Source organism: Diorhabda sublineata, chromosome X, assembly GCF_026230105.1.
Source record: "Diorhabda sublineata isolate icDioSubl1.1 chromosome X, icDioSubl1.1, whole genome shotgun sequence".
Lineage (NCBI taxonomy): Eukaryota > Metazoa > Arthropoda > Insecta > Coleoptera > Chrysomelidae > Diorhabda > Diorhabda sublineata.
In genome coordinates, this window is record NC_079485.1 from 9,803,541 (window position 1) to 9,821,243 (window position 17,703).

At 30.6% G+C, this 17,703-nt stretch overlaps 1 protein-coding gene across 2 annotated transcripts in view; it reads left to right on the plus strand.

Moving 5' to 3' along the window:
* The window catches only part of LOC130450923 (neurogenic locus protein delta), a 184,096-nt gene extending 167,619 nt beyond the window's left edge, over nucleotides 1-16,477 (plus strand). For both annotated transcript variants that reach the window (XM_056789643.1, XM_056789644.1), the window contains 5 exons: nucleotides 2,057-2,114; nucleotides 9,502-9,747; nucleotides 12,302-12,362; nucleotides 13,822-15,318; nucleotides 15,432-16,477. In XM_056789643.1, the coding sequence (XP_056645621.1) occupies nucleotides 2,057-2,114; nucleotides 9,502-9,747; nucleotides 12,302-12,362; nucleotides 13,822-15,318; nucleotides 15,432-15,549 (1,980 nt within the window). In that variant the 3' untranslated portion in view covers nucleotides 15,550-16,477. The remainder of the gene's footprint in view (nucleotides 1-2,056; nucleotides 2,115-9,501; nucleotides 9,748-12,301; nucleotides 12,363-13,821; nucleotides 15,319-15,431) is intronic.
* The last annotated feature ends 1,226 nt before the right edge of the window (nucleotides 16,478-17,703 follow it).

A 17,703-nucleotide genomic window follows, 5' to 3' on the forward strand; every position in this document is an offset into this window, starting at 1 on the left:
GGTTTATGTGAGTTAAGTTTACTCAAAACGCTATCTTACCACCTGCCCATACCCATTCTAAAACGATGCGGGTCGGTCTTTAAACTTTACGGCAGAAAAATATTTTTTTTTTGCTCAAGGCACTACCTCTATTTTTAACAACTTTACCGACTCTCTAGTGCATTACTGAAATATAAAGTCTGCATTCAAAAAAATTAAAATAAAAGCATGCATGCGAAAAGTGCCTCGTCTTTTATACACGATCGTACCCATCGATGTTGTATGAAATTTCTTACAGAGAGTGTACAATATCCGCTGAGAAATTTTGAAGTATCTTGGAGTGTCTCGAAGCAGGTATTTGCCGTGGGAAATAAACTGCACAAATTCAAAATTAATTAGGTACAACAGATTTATTGGTAAATTCTCATGTATCACGAGTTAAACCATACTTTTTTTTGAATTAGTTTTCTAATCCAGATGATATGCTACGTTTAATCCGCTAATTATTGTAAGTAAAAGTTCATTCCAAATATTTAGAATGAAAATAATTAATTGTTGCATTAATGTAAGTAATTTCAAACAGAAATATTTTCCTTATGTAATTGGAAAGCGTAACATTCTGGTATATTATTTTCAAGAAGATACATACTTCCTCATGTAGAAATACTTGTTATAGGTAGGTATTCAGTTTATTATCGAAACAGTAATAAATTGGTCTATTGCATATCAAGCTAGTGTTTATAGTTTTCCAAGTCACTAATCGAATGTACTGTTAAAAAATTCTTAAAACTGTATTTTCCCACAATATTGTGTGCAATAAGAATCTCCAGAAAGAAGTACACTTAACCGGTTTTATATTATTATAAGTTGTATTAAACCTTCTTTATTGCGCAAACTCTTCTCAATATGGAGACTGGGATAAATCGTGAATAGCTCGGACGATTTTATTATTAATTACAATGCACTAGATCACTACCTTCGTATTTTTCATTTTTTTTATCGTCTTTATTACAGTCTTCAATTTAAGAATAGTTTCTGTTTAATCTTCCCATGGCCTTCTTCTCTTTTGTTATCGAAGATTTATTGAAGTTTATCCAACCTACAGAGTGCACGACATAAAAGTAGCGCTGGTATCATAAAAAGTCAAAATTAAAATTTATATCCCTTAGCTTCTAAAATAAACTTAGTCCTTAGGTTTACACACGCCGATTATAAAGTGAGAATCTACCAAGAATTAATATGACAATGGTGTTTTCTTTACAAATTTCTTTGCGGTGTTGAATATAAATTACATAGAAATAGATTGGACGTCTTAAAAATAGACTCATATTTTTCTACATAATTTTTATATTTTTTCATATCCTCATGAAATGCAATATTTTGAATTATTCTATGAACTCTGAAAATAATATAGTAATCCTTTTAAAGTTTCGCAAAGTAGAAATTAAATTATTTTGTATGTTTGAAATTTTAATCGTTCGGTTTCAAAAATAGATAAAGATGTTTCAAATTTATGAAATGTCTGTTATGCCACATTCTATTATATATATAAATTTCTCAATGTACGCCGTTAATAAATTGTACTTTTTCTTCCAGATTAAAGGTGCTTAAACACTAAAAATGATATTTTTAATACGGAAAGTACATATCAATTTCTATAACAAAAGTAACTATGTAAGTCAAGAATTATAGATAGTTTTGGATAATCTCAAATGGAATAAAAATGTGTCCACAAATTATTGAAACCTAAAGTTAAATTTGTTCTATATTTCTCATTATATTCAAATAAATTATTGCAACAAGCTTTCGAGAAACATTTTACTTGACTAAATACAAAATATTTGTTTTTCCCATTTTAGACAACTATTCAAAACATTCTTTCTTGATAAAAATGAACATCTGATATATGTATTTATGTTAGTATTGAACCTAAACGAGTCATAAACACTATAAACACCAATAAAATGAACGTAAAAGGTGATCATAACAGTATTGCATGTAACATTAGCATCTTCTTGAGTGAAAGTTGTTTTCTCTCAAAACAAAATAATTTACAATTTCTTCTTCATTTTTACAGGGCACCTTCTCCTTGATCGTGGAAGCATGGCACGGTAATGAAACATCACATTCTGCCGGTGAGTAGAGAAAATCATTGAATCTACAATAAAGCAGTTTTAAAATATTTTATGATAACAAAGAGCGTTTGAAAAAGCCGTGCGTGTTCGAAAATTCCCGTTTTCTTTTTCTCAGATGTCATTGTTTCAGTTACATAATCGTGGAAATACCTACTTTGATATCTAAATTAAATACATCAAAAGCAAACGTTTAGCTTTTAATATTTACCGCTACATGTCTATTGGCAAACAAAACATCTTCCAAAGAATTGCTATTCCGTACCTGTTATTACTTCTTTTATTTAAATTTTATAATGTTTCAGAGTAAATATATTATTTTAATCTATTTTTACATATATTTATATTTGTCACTCATGTGAAAATCTTGATACTCTATAACTCGTAAAAGATACTAGGTCAACGAGTAGTAACAATGCCCCGTTTATCCAATTTAATCAATATTTGAAGGTGAAGGAAAATTAACTATTGATTACATTTTTATTACTAGGTTCTTATTGCATTATGTAGAGAATCAATAATAATTAAAATTTTCTTACAACAATGATTTGTACATTTTTTTAAACATTCGAAAAAGTTACTAAGAACTTTGCGAATCCGGAAAATTGAACAGGGTTTTTATTGGTTTCTAATGTTAAAAAATGGTATGGTATGAAGAAAGTCTACAAAATTCCATAGCAAGGTGATAAATTCTTAGGAAAAGAAGTAAATAATCCTAAGTTACTGAATACAACTGGCATGGCTGTGATAAAACGCATTGCAAAACGTAACTTAGTGCTATAAATCGAAACTCTAGAGAGTTCAATTTTTTTTTTAAAGTAGGTTGTTTGTCAAGAAATTATGTAATAATAGAAACCAACAAAAATTTTAAAATATATATCCAATATTCATATTAAAAAAATTGAATCGTTATTCATCGATAAGAGCACTTATTTTGTCTAATCATCCTGTATGTATTTAAAACATAAGAATTTTGGGTTACTTCTATTAAATAATCCAACAAAACGTTAAGGAAACAAAAATACTTTATATCTTTTTTTTTTGTAAAAATATTTGCTTCCTCTCATAATATTTACTATTTCCAAGTTCGTTGTGTGAATCATTCCTGGAACTTTTTATATCATATCCGAGTTACGAGTATGAAAACAGACTATGTTCTAAAACTAAATAAATATCTTACGATATAGCACGGTATAAAAAGCCACATGCATAACAGCTGTCAACTCTTAACTTACCAACAAAACCAGCCCTCTTCCTGATAACCTAAAAGGCTCTTCCGCTTCAACTGATATTTCCACTACGTTTTCCTTTAAAACTAATCTTCGACACCAAAGCGCTGTCTTTTGCAGACTACTCAATTTATTTCGTTAACGGCATCTCTATCACAAAGAGTTGGTAATTGAAACCAGTTGAGCTTTTAAAATTGGATTTGATCGTTTCTGTCTTATTGTGAACGGAACAAAAAACTAATTACTTTAAGTTAACAAACCATGTATTTTAATTAAATTATACAGGGAATGCAAAAACTTTATTGTCATATTTGAGTTCTATGTATTTATTCGCTTTTACAGTTTCTAAATCACACTCAATCTTTTTACATCACTGTCGGTCGTTAAAACAGGATGGAGTATTTATCACTTTATTTTAAGTCATATCAGACATTTTAATAGTTTATTAGTTAGTAAACTAATAGGATTCTCACTTTTATTCTTAATATTAAGATAATAAATATCATTACTCGACATATAAATAATGATAATAGACATTTTCGTTAAGCAAAACTTTAAATTTACATAACATAACGAGTCTAATCTTATTTTTCATGGGTTCAAAAAAGAAATGTGTATTCGTGCGGGGTCTGACAATGAAACAGTCAAATTTAATGCATCGCCTGTACCTACTTTGTCCAGGTGTTGTAACAGTATAACCGTTCAGTATTCCCTCTCTCTATTCAAGTTACCCAGTTGACAAAATGATAAATAGATTTCAGGCAAGCTTCTAATCGATTATTATAATAACGATATCAACTTCAACTTTCTGGTATGGTCCAGAAGTTTTGAGTTTCTAATTTTAAATTATATTAAATAATAATGAGGCAGTTAACCTAACGTTTTTTAAATTTAATTGAAAGACGCGAATAATTATTTTGGCCATTTTATTTTTTCTGAAACAGCTTAAATTTCTAGCAAATGTAAATAATAAAGAAAAGACCGCGGTTTTGTCAGGTAAATCTAACGTCAGAAGCGTGTTGCAGAATACTTCCAAGACGGGTGACTATAACATGAATGCTTGTTTTATTATGTATATAAGCAGGAAGTGTATGAAACAAAGATTTGTGACAATTCATATTTTACGATAAATTATACTTGCATAAAAAGAGTAATTTGGTTCTGATATGAGAAAAAAAATTATACTTCATTATTTATGTTTAAATGGGTTGATATTAGGCGCACAAAGACTAATCATTTGATTCAAACAAACGTCGACAGTATTCTATTCTATGCATAGGCTCTGTAACAAATATTTCTTATATATGTCACACTTTTGTTCACGTGGCATATTCTTTCTTTCTAAGAAGTCTACTATTAAATCTTGTACAGCCGCCATAGTGTAAAACATTTTTTAATGGTTTCACTTTACAATGGAGTCTGTAACATCTCTAAATAAAATAACCCGAGACTGGTTCTTCTTTAATTAACAACCATTCGTTAATGTTGTAAGAATACACGTTAAGGCTAGCTGTGGTTAAAAAAAGATGGAAAAGATATAACTAAAATGCCGAACAGACGCATAGGACAGCAATTATTTCTGTGACAAAGTATATATGGGAATTTAATAACTTTGTGTATATACACATGGATGTATACCGGCTAGCTATCAGAAAAATTACCACCATATTGTTAGTTATTTATTGAGTATACAACTATTTTTTCTTGGGTATGCAGTTAATATACTACCTGCGTAAGAGCTTTTTTATGCACGGAATAGAGAGGAATTTATGTCGAAGATCCTTCAAAGTATTTCAACTCTTACATTCATTTACGTTAGGTACCTTATTTCGGTAATCTATATATATATATATATATATATATATAATCGTTTATTTTTAAATTTTAGTTAGTGTCCTTATCTAAATGGCATTTGTTTTAGTTGGAAAAATTGTTTATGAATCCACAAAAACGATCTAAGACAACGTTTTACCAATTAATTGATGGAGATTAACGTTGAAACCGTGAGAAGTAACAACAAAATTATTAATATTCCTATTTATGTTGATGGTACATAAAAATATATAATTATTCTAATAAACGTAGCTTCCTTTTTAAAAATATATTTAGTCAACAGTTTCGAATAACATTAACATAAACAGAACAATTTAACTCTATATTGGAAGTATATATATATATATATATATATATATATATATATATATATATATATATATATATATATATTAGAAGTATATAAAGTGTTTATCAAATTCAATCTCTTGGTGTAATGTGTATATACATATAAAAATTTTAATTCATTACTATCATTTGATACTTCAAATCTTATTCTGATTCTTATTCAAGTAAATGAACACATCCTAAGAGGCAAGAATAAATATGCACAAATGCACTCATTTATTGTTATAAATACCTGGTTAAACAATATGTTCATTATATGTCTTTTATAAGAACGAAGCATTTTTATCGTCCTATTCTAAGGAGGTATTCTTTCTACTCAGGTGTTATATAAAATCTTTATCTTGTTTAGGGGGTTAAGAAAGGAAGTCGGAGATAATATTCCACAAGTTGGGGAGCTCTAAAAATACAGGATATCCGGTTAAGTGTTCCAAATCGCAAAAGCGTCTAAAGGCCGTATTGTGTAACAAGTTGTTCGTAAACGCTATACCGCCTTAAGAACTTTTAGAATGCACCTACATTCATTAAAACGCCACTAAGTAGAAAGAGTAGAAAAGTATACTTTAATTATTTTGGAATCTACTGTTTTCTCAAAAAAAAAAAAATTTACATGAGCTGTTACTAATTTATGAAGGGTTTCACTACTTTTCTATCTCTGGAAAATATTTATTACAATTTTCATACGAATAATTTGAAACTTATTCCTCGTTTAAAATAAATCAGTAATGCATTTCTTAATTAATAATATCAACAATAGTAATCTCATTAATTTTAATATTTAAGTTCCTAAAACTGAAATAATAATAATATTTATGATATTTTAATATGAATTTCGGGACAATTAATAACAAAGATGCCGATTATTATATTTTCAGAATCAAAAACAAAGAAAGTATATTCAACATGTTTTTTATGTATACCCTCTTTCATAACAGTTATAAATGAAAGATTCCCTCTATATGAACATTAGATAGTATTATTTTCATGACAAAAATTGAACAATTTATCATTATAAAAAAACATTAATGTTATTTTTGCAGTTTTATACTTATTACTTTAACGAACATCAAATTGCAATGGCATTTTCAGTGTTTTTCAATTGCTTTGTTTAGAATTTATTTCTAAAGCCTGTTTTGAAATATAAATTGAAAATAATTGAGAAAATTATAGAAGAAACTAATTTTGAATCGAAAGAGACATTTAGAAGCATAAACATATCAAAAGGTCTTAAGGAATAAGAAATTAAAGAGATAATTGAAATCTTTAAACTTGGTTCAAAATAATTCAAACACAACTTATATAATTTACACAAACATATTTCATATCAATAAACATATTTAAAAACGTACATATATTAGGGTAATGAACAGAATCGCACAATATATGAATATACACAAAGGAAAGACATTATCCTATTTAGTAGGGAAAAATCATTTTTCAATACTTAATTAGTTGTTATCGGGGCGTTCATAAAATTCATTATAATCTATCTTGATTCTCAACATTTCCGTGTGTTTGTTTCACACCATGAACTACCAGGATCGGTATAAGTCAATACTGTAGAAATGTTATGACTATTTTGATAAAACTAATATTAATATAATTAAACTCCTAAATTCTTTAGTTCAATCCCTCATAAATTTATTTACTATAATTTCTAAAAAACATCTACAGAAAGGAATAACACTAATTGACGAAATCATACAATTTATAGTTTATTTCAGAAAGGTGTAGAGTAATAAAATCTCATTAGGTATGCAAAGGGACCACAGAGTGACCCAACGAATATTTAAGCCACTTTCTTAGTTTGGCATTGATTTCATTGTAAAAAAATTTTTTTATCAAGTGCAGGTAGTACCGGGTTTGGGTCAATTTATGGGTTTACCCTATTGTTATCCATTCACAAACACTGCAAATATGGTGCCAAAGGCGTGCCTGTAGGATACTCGTAAAAAGGAAAGAATTTTATTTTAACAGAATAAAAATTAGGCATTATGTACATAGTATTAGGTACACTTATTTTTTATTGAACATTATACAAAAAATATACAGAAATTAAATTATAAAAATTCATAATATTCTTCGTTATCTGAGAAACTGTCATCATGTCACCAAAATAGTCTTCAAAAACATCCGAATCCATGTCCTCGTGGTAATCTCCCGTATGGCACGACTGAAGGCACCTCAATACCCGTTGACCGGCCTTCCATGAAAGCTTGGCGAGCACTGGTTATATTTTTGTCTTGCCACATTTTTGGTACTGTATAACCTTCATTAATCCACGTGTCATCAAGATAAAAGATTTTCTTCTGGTCTGTTCTGTACTGCTTTATACTTCTTGCCGTAAGGGCACTGGTGCCTTAGCCGAGTCTGAAATAGGGTTGGAATTAGGCAGAGGCACTAATAGAAGGTTAAACGGTACCTATTAAACGCAAAACGTAACTGTATAATCTACTACCTAAGTAATCCCTACACAATATTTCAAGACCTACGCCTATGGCCGACACCGAACTGGATGGAATTTCCCATTTTATTGCTCTATACTTTTCCGAAATAGACTATAACATACACTTGGATGCCAATAATTAACTACTGTTCTAGTCCTGCCCATTGCTTTGTGTATAATTCTCATGATAATTAAATTATAATTTATCATAGTTTAAACTTCAATCCACCTTAATTCAGAAAGTGTGCTGTTTTATCATATGAAAACCAATTAATAAATTTTCAAGCCTGCTAGTACATAGTAATACTGTCTAACGACAGTTGAAATAAGTCCGTAATTCAATCAAATTTTATTATACGGGTGTAGTCAAAGGGTTGCTCCGGTAGTTTAAATATGCTATAATTAATTTGGTGTACGTTCTCATGAGGTATAAATAGTTTCCCATCATTTTTATTTATTGCTGTGAACATAACTGTGATATTTCAATTTGAAATATTGGAGATTGTCCTCTATGAGGAATCACAACCACTGTATTTGAATCAAAATTTAAGCAAGATTCCCAAGTTCAATTATGACTTTGTAAAAATGAAACAAATAGAAAACAATTCATCTAATAAAAGCTGGTGAAAATGAATAATAATATTTTTCGAAAATCAATTTTCTGGTTTTATTCATGTATTTTTGCTCAAAGAAACAATACTGCTTAAAAATAATATATAATTTCCTTATTCAATGAGTATAATAAAATTTATTATTAAAAATGATTGATATTAAATGTTTCGTACTTTTTGTCATCACCAGCATAAAATCAGAAGGCAAATGAAAAATAAAGGTGTTCTTGTATAGTGGTGATACAGCTTCACCGGATACAGCTGCCTTGTTGCCGGATGCTTAAAGAATACACCTGCATTATGTTTCTCAGACGTCGTATCTCGACCCGTTCAAATTTACTTTCCAATTTTGTCTGCTCCAGCCTACCTGTACCTTTTCGTACATAGATATTAAAAAACTATGGGAAATTAAAAAGACCAACTTCATCTCGGTTCAGTTTCATATTAGGAGCTATTAACAAAATTTAAAGTTAAAAAAACAGAATCCGGTGAATCTTCGTACGCGGTCAGTTGTTAGACGCTCTTCATTTTTTTTTATTCTATTTGGCCTTTTCAAAGCCGCTTTAATTCTATTTTTAGAAACTCCAGCAATAATGGCTGCAACGATATATAAAAGTGTTTATTCTAAATTTTTACTTTTATTTAATACGTCTGTGCGATTATAATACAAATGCACATATACGAGGGTCGGCTAAAATGTCGAATATTTTCATTTTATATAAATAGATCATTATTTAAGTCGGAGTTAAACAAGAGTTGAGGAAATGATATAAATAGGCTTGTTTATTCACACTGCAATAATATTTAATTCCTATTATTTAGTATTTGCAAACTATTTTTATTCTTTGATATATACAATACCTTTAATCGCTCTTTCGCTACTATCTTCTACAGATTAGGGATAAAAACATACTTTTTTATTTCAGTGCTAGTCAGTAGACTAACAAGACAACGATACTTAGACGTAAGCGACCAATGGACGGAAGATTTGCATCAGTCAAAATATTCAACACTTAAATTTGAGTATAGGGTAACTTGTGATTCCCACTACTACGGAAAAGGTTGTGAAAATCTCTGCAGACCTAGAGACGATAGTTTCGGTCACTACAGCTGTTCTCCTTCAGGAGAAAGAGTGTGTCTAGCTGGATGGGCAGGAGATTATTGTACTAAACGTGAGTAGTCATTTTATTCTAGTTAATTTGTGGATAGTAACGAAATGACCAAATACTGTAATATAGTTAAATATATTAATAGTATGCGACAATAGTGTGCTCAAATATTTTTTCTAGCTGCACTTGTGGAGGATCCAGTCTTTAAACACAATCGAGAACCGCAGAACGTAACAAAAACGAATATATGTAAAAAAAAAATTTTAAAATTCTGCTACATACATAATTAACTACATCATCACGAATAATAAAAATTGGAATTTCTTGTTAAATCCTCATTCATCTTTACTTATTCTATTAAATAATTAATAAATATATGGGAATACAAATTTAATTTTCTTTATCTAGTATGGTTTGTAAAGCTCGTTTGCATTCTATGAAGTATTATAGTTGAATCGGCGATGCTAACGTTAACTGTGTGATCAATTCTATCGTTTCAAGTTAGATTCATATTTAATACAAATTATATAACCTACAAGCGTTACTAAACAAGAATGCAACAAACCTTAAATTAATTACAAAATATGAGTAACCTTTACAAATAAAAACAACATTCTGCTTTAGTTTATTGTTCCATTCTTTTGCTTGTTACAAGATTCCCATGGTTTTGTATACTTGATGTCTATCTAGACAATACCTGATTGACTCATTCATAAATATAACAGTTCTTGCAATAAAAGGCTGTACGCTAAACTTTTCACTATAATGATGTAGATAAAAAATATAATAAGATTTTTATTATAATTCATAATAGATGAGAAGGTGTGATAGATAATTCGTTTGAAATAAGACCTCCAAAATTAAAATACAAATAGAAATTTGTATGATAATAACTAATACAAATTTGAAAAAATACTAAAATTTTATGTCTAATTTTGAATAATAAGGCGCTATGTTTAAAAAAATATACTGTTTACTGAAGAAACCTTCATCATTTTGATATTACATAGCGTATTATAGCGACATACAAACAAAAACAATCTCCATAATTCAAAGTAAATAACCGTCATAACACAGTTGAATGAACATGGACCTTACAGGGCGATTCTCCGTTCTTTTTAATGATAGCAATACTACATAATAACAATGATTTTCATTATTTGTAATATAGAATGTACGCCTCGCATATTTTATTCAGTACACGACATTTTAAAGGTTTCCAAAATATAATTTAGTGAGACAAAAATGAAAACTTATCATTTTGTTTAAAAATAACATTCATACGATAAAACGTGCGAATGAATTCTCTTAATAATCGATCATCACTTATAATAGTTAACTAGCATTCTGGACGTTCTATACCCAAACGCGATTTAAGACAACTATATAAAAGAAGTTAAAACGTCGACAAAAAAATGTGTAGGATCCCAACAAATATTTTTCGAAAATATATAGGTTAATATCATCATCTAAATTTTGAATTTTGATTGTGATTATATAAATATATGTTTTTTTAAATAGTAGGTAGGTACATAGTTTCTTACGTTCAGGTTTTAAAATTGAAAAATGTTAGCTTATATCATATACTCCTTGACGTCTACAAAATAACTGCCTGAAATACCGGGACTTTTAATGACGTCAGTAAAAAGGTTAATTACACCATGCTTAAACTTATTTCTTTAGAGGACCTTAGAGGTAAATTGTAATTTTATGGCAACGAGTACTAATTTATATAATTTATACAAAAAAACACAATTAGGTGGAAAGTATCTAAATTTAAATGAAAAGTCAATTAAAATTTTCATTTATCTACATTTCTATTAATCTGAAGAAGTAAGGAGTATGAATATATTTCCAAGACTTTCTCAAATATTTCACAGCTTTCAACTTTTTGTTTTCTTAAGTGGGACAACGGCTTCAAGACATATTTATTAGAAGTTGCGGTCATATACACTTATTCATTATTAATTCTTCTTGTACTTATTGTTGGCAAGTGGATCTTTCTATAAAATCATTCGAATTCATTGGAGATTTGGAACAGAAAGACAAATTTTTCTCAAAAATAAAAGATTCGATTCTTATCAGAAGCATCAAAATGAATATATATATATATATATATATATATATATATATATATATATATATATATATATATATATATATATATAGCTAACGGATGTATTCCTCACGAATAACCAGCCAAAATAAATAAATTCTATTATTTTTTTATCTTTGAGTATTTTTGACATTGAGGTACCTACACCTTGTCGATAAATTAGAATTTTGAGAAATAATATACTTTATATCCACTATTCGAAACAAACTATTACGAAATTTGTTGTTCAGTAGTTCACCCCGTAGAAGGATAAATAAAGTTAGGCAAAAAACGCCGAATTTTGTCCACAAAAGAAGCAAAAGCAATGACCGCGAGAAAACAAGATGAGCGCCGCTCAGCTGCTGTCGAGAGCTTCCCACGATCACGGCATACCTGTCTGTATACAGGGTCCATTTCGTTATTATCTACTCAATAAGAAATAATTATCAGGACTTTTATCTTGCAACGTATACCATGATACACGAAACTTGATGCATTTTAATTGTGTTTTTTTTATTCCAGCGCAATGTTTACCTGGATGTGACGAACAACATGGACACTGCAACCAACCTAACGAATGCAAGTAAGTTATTAGGTCGTATAACATTTTCACAACATCATTTTCATAATAAATTTTTGTCTTGGAATCTCTGAACAACAATTCTTATCAAATTTATCTAAACAACCCGAAATAATTGTAAATTTGAATTTTACCTTGAAAATTCGTGTCACTATCTATTATTTTCTCAACTTGATTATATCAATCAGAAGTAGTAGGTAGTATGAATGGATTATTAATCATTAAAAATACGATTACTATTAATAATACACTCGTTTGTATATATCCATATTTTCAATATGTCACATGGTACCATACAAATCTTTAAAAATTTGTCTATTAGCTACACTCTATTCAATTTAGATCTGTAACTAATACAAGAGTTGTCTTAAATAAAATATTTATTTTGAAGCAGGTAAAACGAGGAAGGATATTTTTAATCAAGAAAAGTATTTATATTCTACCTAAAATTTCCAAACATGGAATTTAATTAAATTTGTGCCCCAAAAGGCCGGTTCTTTTACTCACCGATTAAAGGAAAGTTATAATTTAAAATGAAGAATGGTTTTGTGATCTACTATTAAAATCTCCGTTGCCCGGTACGAATGAATCTCTTCTCGTCGAAGTAATACGTGATTGCTTAATCCCCACCCATTCAATCTGTATTCATTAAATGGCAGACCCCATAATTTTCCAGAAGTTTATTCGAATCAGGTGGTAATTAGAGTCCCAACGCAAGGCTCGTCATTAGAAAGATATAAGTAGTTTTGATTTCGGTTACTAGCGGAAGAGGCTATGTATGCAGTCCGACTATGCAGATTGGGCCGCCGACCCGTATATAACCTTTCCTTGACCTGCATACTTGCCAACGGGCAGCGTGGGAAAGAGCTCTGTAGGCGTGTTGCATCCCCCCTAGATGTCCCCGCGCGGCCCGGTCTGCGATCCCAGCTGCAACTCAATGAGCTCTTCGATACGATCCGAATACACTCTCTTTCAAACACATGCTTAGAATAAGAAATGCACATCACATTCAACATACCAACCGATTTGTTGTTACTGTCGCTGTTGCTGTGCCGCCGCCGGTACTGTCGATGTAGATACCCAAGTCGATACGGTTGTACCGTACTTAACTAGTTCGATCGTAAAAATATTGCCATTAATTTAAATTATTTGCTTCCACTTCATAAAATAATAATTTTGAATAGCGCCAATATTACGTGAGAGTATGTGATAAAATATTCAATAATTCCCGTGGGACAGATAATTATTGTCTCATTTCTATTCATTAATTCATTACGATTCTTTCAATGTCCGTTCTTTCTCATTGAACATAAATCGAGAGTTCATTGATTACGTTATATATATATATATATATATATATATATATATATATATATATACTCCTTACACATCTTCTGTCATCGACCGTTTTTGAAAAACTTGTTACAAGTAGACGGAAATTTTAAGTTGCTTTTAATTTCAGGTGCCAATCGGGATGGGAAGGCCCTCTATGTAACCAGTGTCAACGATATCCCGGATGTATGCATGGTACTTGCGTCAAACCTTGGGATTGCCTTTGTGACGAGGGATGGGGAGGACTATTCTGCAATCAAGATTTAAATTTTTGTACTAACCACAGACCGTGCCGTAATGGCGGAACGTGTTTTAATACAGGACAAGGTAGTTACACATGTAGTTGCCCTGCTGGATTCAACGGTACAGATTGTGAAATTCCAGCAGATGATTGCTTGAAAAGTCCTTGTATTAATGGAGGCACATGTGTCCCTAAAGGTGGCTATAATATTTGCTCATGTTTACCCGGATTCAGTGGCCTTCAATGTGAAACAGTTATAGACTATTGCAACAAACAACCGTGTCAAAATGGTGGGACATGTACAAATACTGAAAATGGATACCAATGCTCGTGCGGTCATGGATTTAGCGGATCTAATTGTGATTACCAAATTAACAGATGTTTACCAAATCCTTGTAAAAACGACGGGGCATGCGTGGAAACTGAAGATGGATTCCAATGTATCTGCCCTTCTGGATTTTCTGGGGAGCTATGCAACATAAACATTGACGACTGTAAAGGAAATCCATGCCAAAACGGTGGAACTTGTATAGATAAAGTAAATGAGTTCCGCTGCCATTGTGTGCCTGGTTACGTCGGACCTTTGTGCCAAAATCGTGTAGACTATTGTATAACAAAACCTTGTGCCAACGGTGGAACGTGTTTACAACTAATTAATGACTATAAATGTAAATGTGCACCGGGATTTTCAGGAAAAGACTGTAGTGATGAAATCGACGAGTGTATCAGCAACCCCTGCCTTAATGGAGGCACATGTGTGAAGCGCGTCCACGGTTACGAATGTTTATGTCCAGTCGGTTTTCTTGGTCGCGAATGTGACGAAGTGTCCTCCAGCGCTGCTCCGAGTGCCAGAGTTTCTTCTGAATCGAATCTAACGACTGAACATGTAGTGGTTATTGCTACGATTTCAACTTCTGTACCCTTAGTTGTTTTAATAGCAGTTGGAGTTATAATTTGCTTGAAACAACGGAGAAAACGTGAAAAAGCTCGCGCTGACGAAGAAGCACGATTACAAAATGAACAGAACACTGCAAATAGTAGTTTTGCTAAACGTGGCGCTGCTATGTCCGCCGATGCTCATATGATAAAAAATTCATGGGGCAAGTGCACAAACAATGTTATTAGTTCGAACTTTTCTTCTCCGGATGACTGTAGTGTTTCAAATATCAGCATAAATGACTGTGATGGTTTCCCTAAGCCGCAACATCAAGTCATCGATGGACGACCTGTCTATACCTTGCAGAGGACGCGTTCGCAGAAACAGCTAAATACTGAGACAAGTGCTCGTGCGTCTGCATTATTAGCTGCGAAGCTTCATGAACCAGACTACGAGCATATTAAACGTTTGTCTGTGATGTCAAACGCATCGGCTGTGTGTGGCTCCAGGTAAATATCCATATTTTTATATTTCATCTTCTTTATATTTTAACTATTCTTTGAAATCAATTATTTATATTGAGTGATTGATGATGATATTGATGTCAAATTTATTGTTACAGTGATCCCTCGATGTTGAAGAGGCCGATAGAGAAGGAGTCAAATGGCGTTTATGTGATAGAAGAACACTTCCATACACCAGATGCGATTTCATCTGGACTTTTCGCAACGGAGGTGTAAATAACTAAATGAATGACTGAATGTGTATGTGTTGTCCTTGCTTCCGCCATTCTGGGACCGATGTACAGTTATTTATTATTCTCCCGATTTCTGGCGGAGGCATCGACAATATTAACTTATGTTTGTATGAGTATTAAATTCGAGCTAGTGCCTCGTGTCCAAGAAGTTTTGCTACTCTCACGACTCCTCTCTGGGGAACGCAAACTATTGATCAGGTCGGTGTCACCAGTGGTAAAATAGCTTTGTTTATATTGTATATATTTCGAGGAATCTTTTGTTCTGTTTATTTTCCGTATTTATAGAATTTACCAATGGTGAATGTTCCTGATAAGAAACCAAAGATTTTGATATTGTTCAGAGACTGACTCTCGAGCATAGCAAGACCATTTTTTGTCAAGTAGTATGTAACTAACTTAATATTTTTAATTGTTATAGTATTTTGTGATGAATATTAAGCAAACTAAGTCACCATTGTACTTAAGTAGGCTTTTATTGATATTTATAAACCTTCTCATTCTTGCTGTCGGTATTAATAATTTAACTACAATCATTTATGATGGGCCAGTGATATATTTCTTGTAATTAATACCGATAGCAACTTTGATCCATATTTTTTTGTTTCGTTAATGTTCCTGTGTTTCAAAAGCTAAGTCATTCATTTTCAACGTTATTGATGGACAAAACTCGTGATTTTCTTTCAATAGCATTGACTGAAAATTGTTGTAGACTACTTAAACTCTTGGGCAAGTTAAAGACTTAATATTGATAAAGACGTTTTGTAATATATCATTGTATATTTATAGTTTGTAACTAGGAAAAAAATTGTTCATGTTTCATAATAAATACTTCTTTAGAGAAGCGGCTGTATTGTTCCTCATGTGAATCATGTTATTTAAAAGTTATCTCAATAAAATTTTTTGTTCTATAATTTTGCTCTTCTTTTTTATAACCACATTCCTATAAGAATTAATCCTACTTTCTGGCAAAATGAAAAATATTAGTATTATTTGGATTCGTCGATCTTCTTATTTTAGAACTTATTTCAAGCTGAAAATTTTCTCAACACCGTGTAATAACATAAAATATTATAAATAAGATTATATTCTTCACCCATACTAGCTGAATAATTTTCATTCATTATAGGACAAATTACAACTAAAGAAAATTCAACCAATAGAATATTATATTGGAAATGAACCTATTAAAATTTGATTCTTATTTGACAACTGATACACTATCAAAATTATATGTGTATTTTAACAATATGTGAGAAAATAAAGTAAATCATCCACGTAAAAGTAATAGCATTCATAAAATTTCAATGGATGATAATTGAGTTTTTAATTCTCCATATTTACGAATATTACATTACATCAACTGCAATTAAATTCCAAGCCATTTTAAATTGTGGGAAATATGATTTAGTTTGGACATTAAACCGTAAATATCAAGGACATGTGAGTATTGATTATGTAAGAATTCTTCCAGGTCAAAATGCAGGTAAAAAACGACTTGTTTTCTTTCCCTACCGACCCAAGTTGACATATGTTGTTATCCATTCTAAAGATTCCAGGTGTAAAGTAAAGGGCATTTATTTTTGGCAGAGAGGTAATACTTTTTATAAAGAATTTTCTTTGACAATAGTTGAAGGCACTAGTAGGTATTACTAAGGAACAAAAGTATTATTGAAATAAAAACTTTGTCTATGGGGATTCTAAAAATAGAAAGAAAGTTAATAAGATTATTCAGATAATCCATTTAACATTTATATAATATATACATTACAAAATAATATCGAGCACTTAACAAGATAATTCAGTTCCTTATAGATAGATAATCTTTCCAAAAGCATTTCCAAACTGACGTTTCACTTCAACAAAAACATACTATAAAATGTTCAGAAATTCAAAAGCGTAAGAAACAATGAAATTATTTGTTTAAGAATACTGTTGAAGATGTTAACGTTCTTTAGAAAATAAATGAACAAAAATGTCTGATAAACATATTTAGATATGTATAGATAGATTGGGCGTTGAATATTTGGCGGTATCATAAAATGAAATTCAAACAAACTGTACATGAAGCGATTAACATTATAGTAATCTAATCAAGGTTTAAAGACGTGTCAATTATGTATAGTTGTTTTCTAAACAT